Source organism: Meleagris gallopavo, chromosome 11 (genome assembly GCF_000146605.3).
Source record: "Meleagris gallopavo isolate NT-WF06-2002-E0010 breed Aviagen turkey brand Nicholas breeding stock chromosome 11, Turkey_5.1, whole genome shotgun sequence".
NCBI classification, from domain to species: domain Eukaryota; kingdom Metazoa; phylum Chordata; class Aves; order Galliformes; family Phasianidae; genus Meleagris; species Meleagris gallopavo.
In genome coordinates, this window is record NC_015021.2 from 14,485,439 (window position 1) to 14,504,263 (window position 18,825).

General features: G+C 41.1%; 1 protein-coding gene across 2 annotated transcripts in view; it reads left to right on the top strand.

Moving 5' to 3' along the window:
• The first annotated feature begins 6 nt into the window (after nucleotides 1-6).
• Nucleotides 7-18,825, top strand: part of ARMC9 (armadillo repeat containing 9) — a 56,472-nt gene continuing 37,653 nt past the window's right edge. The window contains exons 1-9 of one of the 2 annotated variants that reach the window (XM_010716794.3): nucleotides 7-84; nucleotides 1,151-1,276; nucleotides 1,815-1,985; nucleotides 2,884-3,039; nucleotides 5,708-5,800; nucleotides 7,002-7,026; nucleotides 11,031-11,188; nucleotides 12,249-12,347; nucleotides 18,412-18,447. In XM_010716794.3, the coding sequence (XP_010715096.1) occupies nucleotides 34-84; nucleotides 1,151-1,276; nucleotides 1,815-1,985; nucleotides 2,884-3,039; nucleotides 5,708-5,800; nucleotides 7,002-7,026; nucleotides 11,031-11,188; nucleotides 12,249-12,347; nucleotides 18,412-18,447 (915 nt within the window). In that variant the 5' untranslated portion in view covers nucleotides 7-33. The remainder of the gene's footprint in view (nucleotides 85-1,150; nucleotides 1,277-1,814; nucleotides 1,986-2,883; nucleotides 3,040-5,707; nucleotides 5,801-7,001; nucleotides 7,027-11,030; nucleotides 11,189-12,248; nucleotides 12,348-18,411; nucleotides 18,448-18,825) is intronic. The other variant, XM_010716795.3, reaches the window with a different exon arrangement.

An 18,825-nucleotide genomic window follows, 5' to 3' on the forward strand; every position in this document is an offset into this window, starting at 1 on the left:
GCAGCGTTGCCGTGCCGGCGGTGCCGCTCAGCGATGGGCGACGTGCTGGCTTACGAGGCCGAGTTACTGGGACTGGTGAGAGAGGTTGGTGCCCTCTTCTGTTCTTCCCTTTCGCTTAAGCGAGCGGGGAGCGAGGCGCTGAAAAGGCGCTCTGCCATCCGGCCGCGTGTTCGCTGCAGCCACAAACGAGGCGGGCTGCTCCGGAGATCCGAGTGGCAGCGCTGCCTGTCGGGTGCTCGCATCGTCCTGCCGCCAGCGCCCCGAGTGCCCGCGGCGTGTGCCTGTGTGACCGGATTGGCTGCAGAGCTCCGCAGGCAGCTGCTGTGGAGGGGCAGGCAGGAGCAGCTGCTGTGCTCAGCTTTGTGCGGGCTGCGTGTTGGAAGTCTAACGATTCTACCAAGCAGCAAAACAATTTGAAGCCTAAATCGTTTTTGTATCTCAGTATGCAAATCTAAAAGCAGCTTTAAGTACCTGTTAATATAGCACCGCTTATGTTAACAACGCAGGAAGCAAATTATTTCTCTTCCCTGTGGCCATATTCAAGTTTGCGAGATGAAATGCAATGCGAGACTTCTCGCCTCGTTAACCAGTGCCTGAGGCTCCCGAGGTGGGGAGGTGTGCGATGCGGTGCCTGTGCGCGGTGGGAGGAAGGCAGAAGGCCGCTGATCTCCTCTTCAGAACGGTGCTCAGCTGGCCGTTGATTTGGCATCTGCAGCCTCGGATGTGAGTGGCTGGGAGTGCCTGTGCTGTGTGTGAGTGCTGCTGTGAAGATGAGGATCGCGCTTAAGAATTCTGTCCCCTGAGGACACCGTTTGCGACGAAGTTATTGCGTTGCTCATTCAGCTGAGGTGCTGCAGCAGTGGAATTTGGTTCTTTTTCTTGTTTGAATGAAGTTACCATCTAAATTGGGGAGCATAATTCTTTCAAAGTGGTTGCGAGTACTATTGTAGAAGATGTAGAAGGTAATCTACCTGGGAAGCAGCATTTTCCCAGCATGTGAGGCATGGTTCTTAGTTTGTTCTCATGCAGACATTCAGCATTCAGGGACTGTGCTACCGAGAAACTTCAGAGGACTTTGGCAATTCACGGGTCTCTCTTTGAAGCATTAATCATCTAAAAATGATCATTTCTCTATGTTTTTATCTCGTAGTATTTGGATTTTGCTGAATTTGAAGAAACAGTGAAGGTATTTGCAAAGGAATGCAAAATAAAAGGGAAGTCACTACCTAAAACAGCAGGTGTTTCCTTGAGAAATTCAAAAGCCATTCCTGTTCAGGTAATGCATCACTTGCACTTATTCTGAGTAACACTCAAACCAGCCAAAGTCCACCTAACACCATGTGAATTATTACAACAGTGACATGATCTGAAGTCTAAACCCATTCTTGTTTAGTTTGGAGAAGGCTGCAAGCACTCTTCTTCTAGTGCAGGAAGCATTGAATTTTGTTTTTTGCAGAGCTCCAGTCCCTTTGAACCTGAGGCAGTAGGTTTGGACTACTTTAGCTTTTCAGATTGACGTACTTCAGCAAGGCTGATTTTCAGACACTGTAGGCATTCATTTTTTCATTATGGTAAAGATGAGTCCCCAGATGCTTGAAAATTCTTTGGTTCATGTTATGAAGGTTGATTCATGCTGTTGGAGAGATTAGAGACAGCTTGAGAAAGAATATTCAGCTGGTCACTGAGTGGTGGGAGATTTGGGATAAAGCTTTAATTCAGAAACTTCAGGTGTCACTTAGATCCTTCATTTTCTGTGGTTGAAAAATGCAGTTCTTCTGTGTTTGTGTTTTGACTGAGTGCTTGTGCCTTTTCAGAGAGATCTGCTCAGAGCATTTGACAATGGTGAGCAGAAGGCTTTCTTCCAGCTCTGGGAGGAGCACGTTTCATCTTCAGTCCGGGACAATGAACCAGTTGCTCAGAAGCTAGAGTTCTATCTTCATGTACATTTTGCCACCTACCTCCTAAAACACTCTGTGGGAAAGCCTGTAAGTTTATTTCACAGTCTGAATTTCAGATTGCTTTTGTTTTATTGGTATATTTGGCTTTGATTTGGATGAAAATGGGATGCTTCTTAAGAAGTCTCAGAATACGGATCCTGCTTTTGAGCAGTAGCCTGTGTTTTAGTTGAAAGCAGGCCCTGATTTGGGAAGCAGAGAAATAGAAGTTGGAAGTGTCCTTATCTTGGAGCTCCTGAAATATTTTGATTTGGAAAATACCAGTGTACTGTTACTTTCACACCTCTAACAAGTTAATGTAGGGTAGGTCTGGATAGGATAGGAGTACACTTACTGGGGGTGCTGGCTTGAACATGACGCCATGGGAGTTCATCATACAGCCTCTGGATCCAAGCTCACTCAGTCTCTCAACAGTAAGTCCACAGATAGCAGAGAGTTCACTGTAAGGCATAATAAAATATACTAGAAGACTTTTATTAATAAGGGTTATCAGTGGCTTTGAGAACAACTTTTTGTAATGCATATAACTTCTAACAATTTCTCTTCTGAATTTAGTACTAGTCTAATTTTGAAGATCTTGAAATAAATTAAATATATATGTCAAAAAAAATTTACCCCCTCTTGCTTCTCATGCTGAATGTGGATTTTGATTCAGTGATTTCTTCCCTCTGTTCATTCCTGACACAGTGTGACTGGATCTTTTCAGCTGCAGTTATCACTGAAATGAAGCATGTCTAAAGTCAGGTAGATATCTTCTCTCAGCCTGAAGCATGGAAGTGACACTGCTTTAAGTATCTGTCAAAAAGTGGGCAGGTAGAATGGACATTCGAAAGGCAATTTTTCCCTCTCTTGTTTTGTTACATTTACACACTTTATAGCGCGTTCAGAATGGCAATCTTCTAAATAAATGTGTGACTTTCTTTCTTAGGACAAAGCTGAACTTGAAGAAAGAATTTCTCATTTTAAAGCATACTTGGAAACAAAAGGAGCTGCCCTAAGCCAGACTACAGAGTTTCTTCCCTTCTACGCTTTGCCTTTTGTTCCCAACCCTATGGTGCATCCTTCATTTAAAGAACTTTTCCAGGTAAGTCTGTGATTCGTTGAGATGATATTTATTATGTTGCTTTTGTGTTGTTTTTTTTTCCCCATGGGATGACAGATGTTGGATGATGTTTGATTTGGTAATTGCTTTTATTGTTTCCTTTTACTACAGCTGTACAATCATAAGATAACATGTATTTGATGGAGGAAGGGCTGTGAGGGTGCTATCGATAACAGAGTAAAATCTTAAATGAATTTTATCTTTGCTGGTGTGCTGGCTTTGTATCTTTTCCTTTCCACACAACACTGAAATATGTGAGAATTATGGGAATCACTACAGAGTAGTTCAATTCCACTTCCATGGTTTGAGGATGTTGCCCAGGATACCCCACTATCTGTGTATGTATAATTTGGTTTCAAAACATGATAGGTAGGTATAAGGAAACTAACACAGTTTCATTCAGCTTCATTTAATGTGGAAAAGAGAAAGTCAAGTAGCTAAGTAATCTTCCCATTACAGAAATTGAGGATGTGATTCTTTTAATTTAGATAACAAGTCAGTGTTCTCTGAGACGTGCTAGAAAAGTGTAGCTGTGTTTAGTGGTTTCATGACTGCTGCCATAGGTATTTTTCCTGGTTAATGTTTTTTGTGTGAATTATGTTTTAGCCTTTGCCTTTGGCTGTGTCAGGGTTCAGTTCTTAGGCACGCACATGTGAGGTGAAACGAGTGTAAAAGTTAGTGGTTGAACTTTAAAATATGTTTTCACCTCCAGGTGCACTCCTGTAAGTCTCATGATGACCAACTATTCCTCTGTGGATGAAGGGGTAACAAAACTCCCTCCACTGACAGTGCTCTGGGCAGCGTGTAGGGGGGTGCTTACAGATGTTGCCCAGAGCTGTGATTATGAAGCGGTGGCAGTTCCTGCAGAGGATATTTCACCCATTCCACCAACTGGTGGCTTGTTTGTGTAGTGAAAAATTGTGCTGACTTCTTATCTATGCAGCAAACGGCTGGTTATGCTGTTGCACTCGAGCTGGATCAAGAAATTGAACTGCTTTGTTGCAGACGAATGTGTGTATAGAGCTCCCATGTATGTATGTGCACAGACGTACACTTATCAGTAAAGTATGTGCAGTGTTTTGCAGAGCTGTGTGCTTGTGCCTCACTGCCCTCCCACCTGGGCAGCTGTGCTAGCTCACCTGAGGAGCTGTGTACAGTCCTGGTGGTGGGAGGGGATGTTCTTAGCCTGTATTTCAGCCACATGCTTCTTGATGTCAAATCAGAGCCCAAGTGATGCTTGCCTAGGGCTGACTTTGGATGTAGCAGCTGATGAGGAGCTCCAGCTTAGCACCAAAAAAGGCATGTACTGCAATTTTCCTTCGGGACTAGCTATAAATAATGAGGTGTGCTGGTTGACCTCAGTGTTGGGCAACGACTGCTCTTTTAATTACACTTAGCAGATTATTTTTTTTAATACTTTATCTAAGACAGGATCCTCTGGTTTATTCATAGTAACTCAGTACCCATCTCAGTCCACAGCCACTCATGTTTTCTTGTGGGAACTGTACAACTGGCTGTGTGACCGTGTGTTAGAGTGGAAGCACAGGTTGTTCTACATTTGAGAAAGAACAGCAGTGAGTCACTCCTCTACTAAGCAGTGTTCTTATGGCACCTTTCTTCTCAGACATCTCATGCTTTATGTAGCCAGAGTTCCTAACTGTTTGTTTAATATATCTTGAAAAATAATATACACTTCTTTCTGTAACAGACACGGTTCCTTTGGTAATATATGACATCCTGTAGTGTACCAGTGGCTTCTTACTGAATTGGTGAATGCAGCAAGGAAATACTGTATGCTATCCAACCTGGTGAAATATGGGCGAGTTTGAGCTGCAAGAACAGCTTGCAATGTGTACATATACAGCAGTAAATTAAGAAGCTCCTGCTACTTGTTGGATTGTACTGCTTTTTCACTTGTTGGAAGATACTTCCTTCTCATCTGCTGGCTTTAAATCTGTTTTAAGCCAAGCAGAAACCAGCAGAAAAATGTAATTGGTGAATTCTTAGACACAGTATTTGTGTTCCTTAACTCTTGTTTTCCTGCACGTAAGAGACACTGTGTCAGACAGCATTCCATTGTGATTGATGTGTTGGTCTGTCTTTTCATGGGAGTTTTGGTTTTTTTTCCCCTCCAAATCCAACTTGGAAATGTTGTGCACTGGTCACTGATGTCACGTCGTGATGCTCCCAGTAGCTGTGGGCAGGGAGTGAAGTCCCAGATCTTACTGGGAGTAAATGATGACTTCATTGCTTTCCTTTTGAGAACAGAAGAATGGGAAGTGGTTCATTTGGTACTTTATTTTAAAAATGTGACATTCATACTACCTTTTTATCAAGTGCTTATATTTTAAAGGTGCTCCTAGTTGAAAAACAGTTGTTGCGTATGCATGTAATGCAATGATACTACAACTTTTAAACTTGAACTGAAGCTAAGTCTTAATTTTAGAAGTCTTGAAATAATATTAAATCCACCTTGATGTACTTTTGGGGGTAGTCAGCTAACATATTTGGTTCAGTACAGCAAAGAAAAATCTCACTACAGTGTTAGCTGCCTTGTTTACTAATGGAAGGTTGATGTGATCCAAGCAGTACTTTCAGCAAAGTGTACATATTTGGTGAACAGCTGTCATCATTTGTTTTTATTTTGAAGGATTCTTGGACGTTGGATTTAAGGACAAGATTAGAAAAGTTCCTGTGTCTGACTCTCAAAGCCAGCCAGACTCCCAGGCTTCTCACTTTATTTGTATCCTTTTGAGAAAATACTTTGAAGATCATTAGAATTACTGTAAAGAGGCAGTGTGATTTATTGGAAGAATATGCTGGAAGATTTATTATGCAATTGCAGAAGCATTACAGTTCAATGTCTTTTATGGTAGGAAACATTGTTTATATTCCATATTTAAGAAAACCTTTTTTAAAAAGTTATGTAAAGGCAATATAGGGGTGGATATGAAGCTACGTGTTTCTCATGTGACCATTTTTTGTTTGCATGCTATCCCAGGCTGTCCCAAACCTGACTCCTTTTTTTGTGTTTTTAAAGCTCTCAGTCTTTTCAGTTAGCATTTCAGGGACTAGCTGAGTGTTTTCCAGGACCCTTAAGGGTTCCAGAGATTACTATTTTACTAAATGAGTTGCATTTCAGGCTATTTTTCTTCCAATGACACTGTTTGAGCTGTGTTGTCAGACCTTAATTTGCAGACTGACTTGCTGTGTGACAAGATTACCTTCTCCATTTTTGGTCAGGATAGTTGAGGGTAAGGCAGAGAGAACTGAACTGGAATCTTTGTTTCTGGCTTTGTTCTTTTCTAACAGATAAAGTTTAAATCCTCATTATGTACCCCATCCTAAAACATCATGCAGAGTGGTACTGAGCTGGAAATGTTAGTCTTGTACCATTCTTGTTTGTTCCCCAGGGTGAGGAGCAGTAATCAAAACAGTCTGCTTTCACTTCCATATCACAGCTGTGTATGTATGTGTGTGTGACACAGAACAGTTAGAGAAAATTGTCTCTCTTATTATTCCTCTTCATGGAGTAATGGACTGGATTCCAACTGAACCCTGAGTATTTCTTTGGTGTAAAAATTAATCACTTGGCCTACAACATTTGCATATTAGTATGCTGATTTCATATGTAATCAGCAGTTTGACTTTTGATATTTATAGTTAATATATTTAGTCTGGAGTCACCAGATCTTCAGAGTTGGATGTGGTATGTGTAAAGGCCAGCAAGAAGTCCCTATCTAACATGCATGTTGTGCACTTAAGATTTGTATGTATTTATTGATTCCTTTATTATTGCTTTTCTACAACACATTGTGCTTTGGCTGTTGTCTGGGTCTGTGGGAATCTCTGGTTTGGTTGGGTTTATTGGGTTTACCAGGTGGTTGGATTTCTCTGTGCAAGAGGAATTGCCTTTTCCTGAACAGCTCCAACTCATACAACAGAAGGAGAATGGACAGTGCAGTAAAGGTAAATGCTGAGATGTGATAAGGATAGTATGTATTATTAGGGGCTGTAAGTGGAAAGTAGGCCTACAGTGACAGGGAAGCTCTTGGATGCATGGCAACAAATCCTTTGAAATCCACACTCCTGTTTCAGTGCAAGTCTGCTGGAGGTCTGCAGGGCTGAGCACAGCCATGTGTGCAACTGGGGCTGGAGGGGCTAAGGATGGGATTTGTGTTTTATATCTGTTCTGTCCTGAAATAAAATTATGGTAAAAACAAGTGAGTGCACAAAGTGCATGCCAGCTCTCTGTTTTTAGTTAGAATAAGCCTCCTCAGGTTTGTTTCCAGCACCTGCTTATGCCTGTCTGCATCTTGTAGACTTCACATCTCAGCCAGTTCTCCTGTAGACTGTCAGACCTTCATAGAGAAAGTAGATTTTTGTTCCCTTTTGCTTATCCTGTTTAAGCTCTTAAAATAGTACAGTTTAGTGTCTCCTAAGGATCTCTTAATTTAACATCTTAATTTAAGCACAATTCTCTGATGTGTTTTTAGACAAATTGCTCGTGAACACTTATGTGACAAAATAATGGGGGGTCCTCTAAAAGTGGTATTTCAGAACAAAGCCCCATTAGATGCTGATGCCACTTGAAGTGGCTTTTAAAAATCAATAAACAGGATTTATGTTCCCAAGCCAATTCATTTTTTTTTTTCATTCAGCTTTCATTGTTCAGTGTATTGGGAGGGATTTGTATGAGCCCAGCTTGTGTTCCTAAAATTACTCTTCCTATTAGGAAAAGCAGTTTTCCCTTAAGGATTTATTCTTTATAGATTGAATTAGAAAGAAAATGAGGTTCATCTCCCACGGTGAGGTCCAGGTATTTTCTTTAATGTTGTGCTGTAGATTACATTGGACTTGAACTGAGTATTAAAGAGATCTTTGCAGATTTTGTTTTCCCAAAAGTCACTTTTTTTTCCCATTGTCATGGAATTGAATCCACACAGCCTTAATTGGCAGCTCTGTTGTGTGCCTTAATGTTTGGGTAGGACTGGAGTTTTTGTAAAGGTTATCTGAGGCTTGTATGATGTGAAATTATGGGGTGTGAGAGGTTAGTTCTGCATGATGCTTCTCAGATAGTGTGGGATCCACAGTGCAGACTCACCACTGGAGAATGTTTGTTTTTTCTGTGGAGGAGAAATGTACAAAATACGGATAGGTGACAGATGAATGCAGAGCACTATGGTGAAAATTCCTTTAAATGGCCTTTAGTGAATAGTTGCCAGTCATTAATCTCAGGTGCTGAAGCACTTCAAGTTAGGGTGGGATGGTGCAGATTCTTTGCAGGGCGTCCTGGAGAGTTTTGTGTGTGCACCTTTCCTGTTCAACCTGCTGCAGTCTCTGACTCTTTGCCTGTTTGCTACAAAACCCTTTACCAGCTTTATGACTTCCAAGGCCGCTTGTGTGGCAGCTGTGCTGAAATTACAGCTCACCCTGATGTTTTCAGTTCGGCAGGGAGAGAATTGCAGAAAGGCTGACACCTAACGAGAGCTTCAGGCTTTCCGTGCATCCGTTGGGATGGAGGGAAGGAAGGGTTTGGAAAGTGCTCAGCTACTGTCCCCTCTGTTCCCTCATTACAAATCTGTGCATGAGTTCACAGCTTATCTTCCACCACTTGGGGGGAAGTGGAGAATGGGAGAAGCGTGTTAGGCACAACGTGCCTCTATCAGGATTTACTGTATGCCAAATGACTGCTAACAAGGAAATATGCCTGTTCCAAATATCGATTGTAATTTCTACAGAAATGAGGTGAGCTGCTAGGAGTTGAGGCAGCTCCTGCCTCTCCCTGGGGCAAAATATCCTGTGCCAGACACCAGGGCACCTCAGCTGGCAGCAGCTGCAGGGCACTGAAGCTCCACGCTCTACTGCAATCTCCACTGCATTGCATCTGGGAGCTCAGCTTGGCCAGAGTCTGCTTCTAGCAGAGGCTGTGAGGATAGGCAGATATTAGAGAGATGGGGAGAGCGAGCACAAGTTCAGGAAGCGTGTTTTAGGCATAGGTGAATTGTCATAGAGAACAACAACCAGTCTCTGGCTTTGAGAGAAAAGCTTGTTGTAGAATTGTGCGTAACTCCTTGGTTACTCAGAGGATCTGGAGTCTTGACATTAAAAAGACTTGGCAAATGAACAGACACGATTACATGCAAGTCAAGAAAACAGGTAGAAACGTGCAAAAGTTCAGAAGATGCCTAATCTTCATTTGGCTCAAGTCAGTAGCTTTTCTGTGTGCTGTACCTTCCTACAGCAGGAAATCAGTCATCTGCCCTTTATTGCCTACCCTTTCCTCTTGCATATAAATAATGCTTATTAGGTCTGAACCTTTCTTTATTCCTCTCTAAGCTTAGCTTATGATAAGATGGCAGTAGAAGCATTCATCTGTATTCAGAGAGAGGAAAAAAAAGGAAGGCAAATGTGTTGTGTGACTCTGTGCCTCCTGTTACAGGTGCGGTTTGATCCTTGCTGCAAGGTCACTTAGATGGAAAGGTGCTTTTCATTCAGAGGTGACTCTGAAAAGCATCTTTTCTATTCTGACTCAGGTTATGATGATTTCATATTTTAAGCTAGCAAGTAGATAGTGTTTTTTACCTAGACTGTTAGCTTCCTATGCTGGTATTGATTATGAGAATACGACAGGAATGCAAGGGGCAACGTAGGCCCAGCTCTTCCTGCAGCTGTCAGCACGTGGGTCAGTTACATGCCCACAGTGACAGCTTCCTGCCTCGTTAGTAGGAGAAACTTTCATGAAATACTTTGCCTTTTTTAGTAAAATTACTGTTTGAGAAGATAGTGATGTAAAAAATGCAAGATGTGTCATGACTTTTGATTCCTCTCTTTGACTGCCTTTTCTCAGTAAAGGCCCATGTTTATAATTGATAATCCCTGGATTTAACAGACCAGGGGTATGTTGGACCTGGTTCTTAACTCAACGTTTCTGAGTTATCCTGAGTTTAGTGTATGTAGTTATACTCCCTATAGTTGAAAGACAGATTTTCATCACTGGAAATCCTCCTTATGAAAAGCAAGAAAATGTACATTCTCTGTATTCCGTGCATTATTTTAAGACTGTAAATTTATAGGAAAGCTTTTTAGTTCATTAATGCACTTTTTTCTCTAAAAGATCCCATTGCAAAGATCATCTCACTTAATTTTCTGAGGGTAAAAATGAGCTGTTCTGCCATCTATTGATTTTCATATAGGTGGGATAGAAGCAGCTTATTTCTGAAACCCTAACAATCTAGAAGACAGGATTTTAAAGCAATTTCCAACATCAGAATTCATAGAGCTATCTAATGATGTACCTTTCTCATTTATAATGCGAGTCTTGTGGGCAGTTCTATTTGAGTATTTTTGGCAGTTTTGTCTCCTAAGTCCATGTGTCCATTGCAACTCTACTTTCTGCAGAGTTCCTTAGCAGGTATCTGTACATAATTAGTATATCTCTGCCTGCAGAATAGCTTGATTATCATAGTAGAAGACAGCTTGAGAAGGCTCTGCAAGATAGCCATGGTGCTGATCCACCACTCTGCATTCCTCCCTCTGCTGATGATTGCCATCTGTGTGCCAGCCACTGTAGAACAAAGCAGAGGTTTGTGCCTGAGTTCAGAGAGCAGGGGAGTAAATGGCAAGGGGCTGTTCTGTTTGCAAATAACTATGCGTGCATTCTCCACGGCTTGTTTGTCGTAGCTGCAAGGTATTCAGCTTAGTGCTTTATTTTTAAACACGGAGCATTAACGTGCTGTGGAACTTTACATTGCTGTAGCATTCTTCAGTTGAAGATCCCAAAGTTTTCTACGTGCATCAGTTATGTTTCTCAGCAGTTCTGTGATACAGGAAGGTTTGCCCTTTATCTTTCCAGAAAGAATGGTTCAGAACCAAGATGAGAAATTGTCTCTTCAGAGCACTAAATAAAAATGCTTCTTGGTTCTTTTGCTGCTGAAGGTGATGTTATTTCCTTTTCATTATTATTTTGACAGAAACATTGCAACATCTCCATCAACAATTAGTGGAGTCAGAGCACAGGACCATGACCTACCTGAAGCGGTTTAACAAAATGCAAGCAGACTACCATAATCTCATTGGGGTCACTGCAGAGCTTGTGGATTCCTTGGAGGCCACAGTCAATGGCAAAATGGTGAGAGCTGACTCAGATATCTATTTGCTTCACTGCTAAGCTGAACTTGTTAATTTAATTGGTAAAATAAGTGGGCATGAGAGGTGAAAGGGTTATTCAGTGTACCACATGGGCCACACATCTATGTGACTGGAGAAGTTGGGTATTTTTTTTATACAAAGGTGATTTTATGCTTCATCTTTTGTGCAAGAATACCTCTGTACTTCAAGTTCAGTATAACCTGTGGAGGATTCTTGTGACAGCCTCTAGATGCTTTTAAGGGAGCTGTGAGTTGTTAGCAGGAAGAATGACCTTGGAGTTCCTGTGCTGTGTGCTGAAATGTCTCTATGTACTTCCTCTCATCAACTGAAGGTGTTGTTTGATCCTTCCCAAATGTGTCCAGCTGATGGTGCTCTTTCGTTATATTCTTGGTTTCTGTCACTTCTGAGTCCAGAGTGGAGCTGAACACTGGGTAAAATAATGCTGAAATTACAGCATTATGAATTTGAAGGGTTTTATTTTCTTGCTATATGTCTATGAATATCAGAAGCATCTCAATTTCCTTTCCTATAATCTCTCATATGTTCTGGACAGCAAAAAACCTAAACCCACTGAGATGCAGTAGAGAACTTTGCTTCAAAGGGAAACATAACTCATGTTTATTTCCTCTTCTGTACAACTGTGACTTAAGTTCTGCTCTTTAGATAGGTAACATTTCAATAGATTGTTGCTTATGTGAAAAATGGAAAGGTGTTTCTTACTATTGGAGAACTCACCTCTTGACTGAGGAGAACTTACATGCAAGCACTGATGTGACAAATTTAGTTTTTCTCTAAATTCTGAAAGTGCTTAATGCAAGTTCTGGAAGGCTTAATTTATTTCCCAATGAAGAGAGTTTACAGTTCTCTTAATTTCTGAACCAAACAGTAGTTTCAGTACATACCTTGCTCTTGCTTTGATGAGTCTCGAATATGTGATTTCTGGCCTTCAAAAAGACAAAAAAGATTACATGAAGACTTGTCTGGTAGAAAGTGTAAGTGTTATGTAATCTTGTTCTCTTATTATGTTTCCTGATTTGTAGATCACACCAGAATATCTTCAAAGTGTTTGTGTTCGCCTGTTCAGCAATCAGATGAGACAAAGCGTAGCACAAAGTATTGACTTTACAAGGCCTGGAACGGTAAGTGGTGGTGTTTACTGAGCTTTTGTGGTTAGCTTGTGTTGTGTTTTTGGCTTTTTTTTTCCCCCACGGTGGTTAAGTACCACTCGGGGGGGAAATATACAATGCAATACCCATATTTGAATTAATGAAAGGTGAAACATAATGTGTTCAAGTTTGCGTAAAAATATGACATAAGAGTTTGTTGATCTTACATGCTGGTGAATGATGGTTATGCAGCCACAGGTGTGTAGGTATGATGAATTCTGTTGTTACGATAGCACGGTGGGCCGTGTACATGCTAAAGATGCTAACTGAATGTTTAAAAAAATAAACTGATGTCCTAAGTGTGATTTGATGGCACATCTTAAGCAATTTTAATTTAGCTAAGAAGAAGTGGTATTTCTCAGCTCTGCACATGTACTCCTTTCTGCTGTGAGGGACTCTCCTAAAAACTCGGAGCAAATTGGGATTACCATGTAAAAAAGGAGCATCAGGCAGAATAATGAGAACACATGAGGAGAAGCAGCAGAAGGGAGGACTGTGTTTTTGTAAAAAAACACAGGTGGCCATTCTAAGCCACCTTGTTGATTTGCACAATGGGCTTAGCTCCATATCTGAAGATCTTTGATCTTAGCAATAAGCGAATCAGGATGCCTGGTTTTTTTTTCCTTCCTTCTCCATTCACATACCCTTCCTTCATTGTTAATGGTCAGAACTCCCATCTTGCACTGGCAATGTGTTTAGGTGATGCACTCTTAGTAGCTGCAGCAGGCTGCTTTTCCAGGGGTTCAGAAAGGAGCCAGGATTTGTGTCAGATACTTCAGCCGTAGGGACTGTGTGTAATTCTTCTCTCCTCAGATAAACGCCATGTCCTTGGTGCATGGTTATACCATCTTCTGTGCCTTATTATAACCTCCCCTCCCTCCTCCGATTTTTCTTCTTAAAAACAATTTTTTGAGGTTTTCCGACTTTCCCTGTCAGCAGCTTTCCAAGATAATGCTTCATGTGTCCCATTCATCTGCATATTGCCACCTGGTGCAGCCACGTGCCTTCTTCTCTACGTTCCTGCTTTTTGCTTGTTTCATTTTCCCTTTTTCTTCTGCACTTTCAAGTTGCTTCTTTGTGTAATGAGATGACCTTCCGATCTCTTGAGCTCTTTTGCAGGCACAGGGCAAATTGTCTTCCCTGTGGAAGTTGGTGATTTCTCTTTTCATCCACTGCATGGTACGTGGAAGTGGCTGAAGCTGTACCTTTGCCAATAAAAGCTGAGTGGAATACATTTGTCTTTTTGTTCCCCATCACCTGTGCCGTTTTTAGCAAAAACATCTTTCCTTCTGCAGCCCTGTAGCCTTTAGGTTTAGACATCTGTTTTATTCTCTGTGAAAAAAGTCCATTAGAAGTTTAAGATCAATAAATGGTCGTTGAAGAAGTGGGTAAGCAACACTTTATGAACATGGAGTGTCAGGCAGAACCTCTGTCACCATTTGTAAGAACAAGATAGCCAAACAGATTTACCAGAAGTAGTTGACACTTGGCTGCTCCCCCAGGACAGATTAAGTGACTGTTTAGAATCTCTTTCAACCATTCTTCATCTGTTTCCTTCTACTAAACAGTGTTGAAATGATTGTCAGCCTTACACATCATGTTTGTTTGCTCCTGCTTCTCTAAAAGTGTCTCTGAAAACTCTGGAAATGCATTTATCACTGTACTTAGGCCAACATGGCAATGTTAATGTGATTTCCTGCTATGTAGACAGGTCAGAGAAAGAAGTTTTGATGGGGGTGGGTTTTCTGCTCACCTGAAAGTAAATTTTGCCTCCTTTTCATCCCAAATTAGCTGGGTTAAGCTGAGTAAAGCTGTCTTGGCACAGTTGAGTATTTTTATACTAGATTTTACTAGCATAACTATTTCAGTGCATCTTAGTGGTCCCCTACCCACACTACTTGAGGCACTTGTTGTACCATCAAAGTTCTCTAGGGAAAGACCAGGACAACTATAGCACTGAGTCTGTTTAGATTAAGGGTTTCTCAACTGGTTCAGGTCACTCCTTAACAGTGGGGTTATAGTAGCTCCTGTGGTTGAAATTTAAATGTTGTTTCTATAAGCAGACTCTCATACTGAAGCAGTCTGAGCCATTGGCCAAGCTGTGGGGACAGGACCGATCACAGTCTTCACTGTAGAACATAACTGCATAATAACCAGGTTCCTCCATCTTGTCCTTTTATCCTACTTGATAAGACTTTCTTGTTTATTTCCCATGTGAATAGTTCTGTTTCTATACATGAACAGCAAACATGCAGAAACACAAGTAATTATAATAAATACATATAGCATATATATAGCCCCAAAATACTTTTAAGCACTCCCTGCCTCTGTTGATCCATGAAGCCAGATGGGACTGACTGAAAGCCATACCCGATGTGTTTGCCACTGGGTCACTAAGGCATCCCGTTACTTTTTAATTAGGGGTTCCAAATGCCTCGTTGTTACACACTTAGATGTTATTGTTCTACACTTCAGTGGTTTCACATAAGTTTTGGAATAAGACTAGAGTCGTCATGACCCAGACAACGTAGTAGCATGAGTGCAGCATCTGTGCTGGATTTGTGTTGGAGGATCCCATCACTTTTTGCTTATAACTAATTAGAGGCACTGAAGTGTGGTCTTTCCAGCTACTCCATCTCACAGAACCCCTACTGTATGAAGTGACAGTCACCTGCATAGCTGCAGATGGAGGAGACTAGTAAGAGGGGCAGCTCCTTCGCTCATCCCTACCATTAGGTTCACTATATTGGCAAGATGTAGGGGATGGCTAGATGTGCAATATGCAGTTTGGAAAGAAGGGATGGTTGTGTTCACTCAGCTGTGCTGGCACAACCTGGGACAGTGCAAGTTTGGAAGCAGGTGCTGAGAGCAGGAAATGCTAAAGCTGTCAGTGCTGCTCTGAGGAATGTGTACATAGTCATGCCTTAGCTGTGTAGTGAATATTTTAAAGGCAATTAGGAAGTGATGCCTCAATTTTTATTTGCTCTGTTTTTAATGTCTGCCCTGGAGGTATATAATGCACAGGTATACTTAGAAACTGTTTTTAGGAGGGAAAGAATCTGCTTTGCTTTTCAGGCAAAGAGGCATTCTGCACTCGTGTTGAAATTAAAGGTCTGCCACTTAGTGCACAGCTGGCATTCTCTTTCTAACAGGTTGTAGCATCATACTGTGAGACGTGTTGTACTTGGACTTTACAGTGTACTTTGTTGGATGAGCTGCAGCAACTGGTAGCTTTAGGATATACTGGGAAGTAGACTGTACCTGCTCTGTAATCCAAATGAAGTTCTGCCCAAGGAAACTACAGAGTGTGCCTTGGATTATATCCTTGGTAGCATTACTTATCTGTAAAATTTATTTTGTTCCCAGAGCATTGTAGTGGGTGAACAATTTGTAATATCTGAGGGTAGAGGCGGGACGTGACACTGAATGTGGCACTGTGTAACATAAAGCCATGACGTCTCAGGCTCTGAAAGTACAGCAAAGATAGCATGTATGTATCACTTACCAATGTGTGCTGTTCCTGTTCAAACATCAGCTTTCTGCTTCGTCTCCTGTCGCTGGAGGCCTGTCACTTTCGTACTGCAATAAATTCACACCAGGAGAACAAATCCCAGCACCAGTCTGACTTCAAGACTTGAGGCAATAATGTTTCTCCAGCAAGAGACTTTCTCGGTGTAACCACATCCATGAAATCTTTCTCAGTGAGGGTGGCTGGTGTTGGCTGTTGCTTTGGGCTCTCCCATGAACTGGCTTGAATCTCATTCTTTTGTCAAGCAACTGTATGCTTCTTGCCAGCTCTGCAACCTCGTGGGGCAGCTGGTGAGCCTGATCTGCAGCCCAGTGACAGGATGCATCTGCTGCATGCAGGTAGAGGGATAGAGGCCGTGGTACACTGTTACAGGTGGAGACTTTTCTAAGGCTTCTGTAAGGTCTTACTTTATCATAAGGCTTTTTTGAAGGCTATCCCCATCTTTGATCGTGTCGCTTGACATGTGTGCTCCTGTACTGGAAGATAGGAAGGGAAAGAGAGCTGTTGGAGCAGAAAATGTCTGGATTTAAGAACAGGAGGTCAGAGCACCCATTCTGACAAGTTGAGACAACAATCATCTGAAGATTTAATCATATCTCTGACTTCATAATGTTTGTTTGGGCAAGGAAATAATGTGGGTAATAGCGATAAGTTTGAGATTAATTTTTTAAGCATTTATTTGGCACTTTCTCTTTTATTTATTATATGCTTGAGTTAAATCTACACTTCAATTTTCTTTTTCTTTTAATATTGATTTGTCTGGTGAGTGAGAAGCATGGATTGTAGTCTTTTGTTGCCTGCAGCTGTGTCAGCTTAATTCACAGCATGAAGCCTAGCAGTTTCTTTCTCTTTACTAGCTTGGGTTTGATCTTCTGTCCTGATCCAGAGTAACTGTTAAGCATGAGCTCAGTCTTAAACCCATGCATGGATTTTCCAATTCACATACAGTGCACACCATCCTGAAATGTCTTGGATTAGGCCTAATGTAATAAGAATCTCCGAACTTTGGATTGAAGAAGAAGTGGGAGTACTTCCCCAGATGTGCAGTCTCCATCAATGTCAAGATGAGTCTTACCCACGGAAAGAGGTTCTGTGATTAGAAAGCTTTGTAGTTGATTGCATAGGTTGTTCCTCTGTCATGGGATAGAATTAATACTCATTATGTTTTTGCTGCTGTTCAGTCTGGTTATATTTGCTTGTGGATCTAATTAGCTGAATTAATCTCCATAGGAAGATCTGAGTGTCTAACTAAGTTTTTCTTAGGATGAAGTATTTATTTATTTTCTGTCTCTGTCCATGGGATGATTCTTATGATGTTGCTTATGTATGAGAAGAAACAAACCTACCATTAAATGTGAACAAAGAGAAATTTTTTCCTCTGCTGACACAGTACGTGATGTCTTCCTCTATGTAACTGCCACCTGCCACAACTTGGGCATCTTCTTTGCTTCACTTGTTAAATTCCTCATCCCTAAAGTAAGGTGCTGTCACTAGCAGAGATTTCCACAAACTTCTCCTATTGTCATCCTCAAATCCTTTAGTATCATCTTTGTCCTGATGCCTGTCCTGGACATTCTCATTGGCTCAGGTCATGTATTTGGTGAAATTTCATCTCATCACACCAGAGGTCATCTCCTGGTTTCTTTTGCTCACTCATTGTGTTCTATCTACGTTATCTGTTGTGCTAAATTTAATTTTAAATTGTCTTAGCCAGGAACGTTGTGTGTGTGTCTTTGTAAGAGTTAAAATACTCATTCACTTCAGGGAATTCAACTGTTCTTTTTATATACTAACCTGGTCTGGGTTAAATCAGTTAAGTATATTAGTCTCAGTAAAGAGAACGTGGCATGTTTATATTAAACTACTCAAACCGTGAATCATGGCTGATTTTTACCTTAGTAACTCAATTGTAGGTTTCCTTTCAGGGTCTTTTCCTTAATGTAGGCTTTTAACCTTTGGGGATGGGGAATAGATGACATTCCTGAAACACCTCACATTGTTTCTCCCGGCTTTTATTAAGTGATGGTGAGAAATTTCAACCAAAGCAAGTATGGATAAAATTCAGAGCTGCTTTCTCATAAGCTGAGGCCTTCTGATAGAAAACCACGTCCATTGAGACTTATCTCTTTAGCTGCTTCAGTGTAGTGAACAATAGAATTTGTAGATCCACAGCAGTGTGTCAGTGCTTGGCATGTAGCTATTCTAACCAGCAGTTATGATGGAGTAATGTGCAGACTGGGTACGTTCACCAGGTATTGGAAGGAGAACACGAATGTGTCCTAAGTGATGCACCCTGATTTCAGTCTTAAAACACACAGGTTTGTGGAATGGGAGAAGAAGGTGCTTATACTTTTCATTATAGAGCTAATGGTCTGTTAATCCTTAGCTAATTTTAATTTTTTTTTAATTACTTTTTTTAAGGACTGTGCGTTTCTCTGTGATTTATTTCTGTTAACTTGTTTTTTTTTAATCTTCTTTATTTTAATGTGTGCCTGTTTGCCCATAAAGGGACATTACTCTATGAGCCCTTGTGATGACGGATATGTAAGTGTCTCTATCTTTATATCCTTTCACGTTGCCTGCTGCAATCTGTCGCTGTTTGTATCTCTTCATTTCATAATGTGTAACCATTTTCTGTGTGTTTTAACTCATTACATTAACTGTATGGTTTATATCTGCTGAAAATATGTGCAAGGCTTGGTATTTATGCATGGAGAACAGAAGTTCTCAGTAACCTTATGGCTTTGTAGTATATGTAACACAGCATGTCAACAAAAGCTCAGCTTTGTCCACAACTTTTACGTGAAACACAGCTTCTTTGTAATGTACAGAAAGCAATTGTTTCTTCCATGTGAACGTCAGTGTATATAATGTGAGGTCTTTGAAGTGTGCCAACGCTATCTGATCCCGCAACACCTTTGA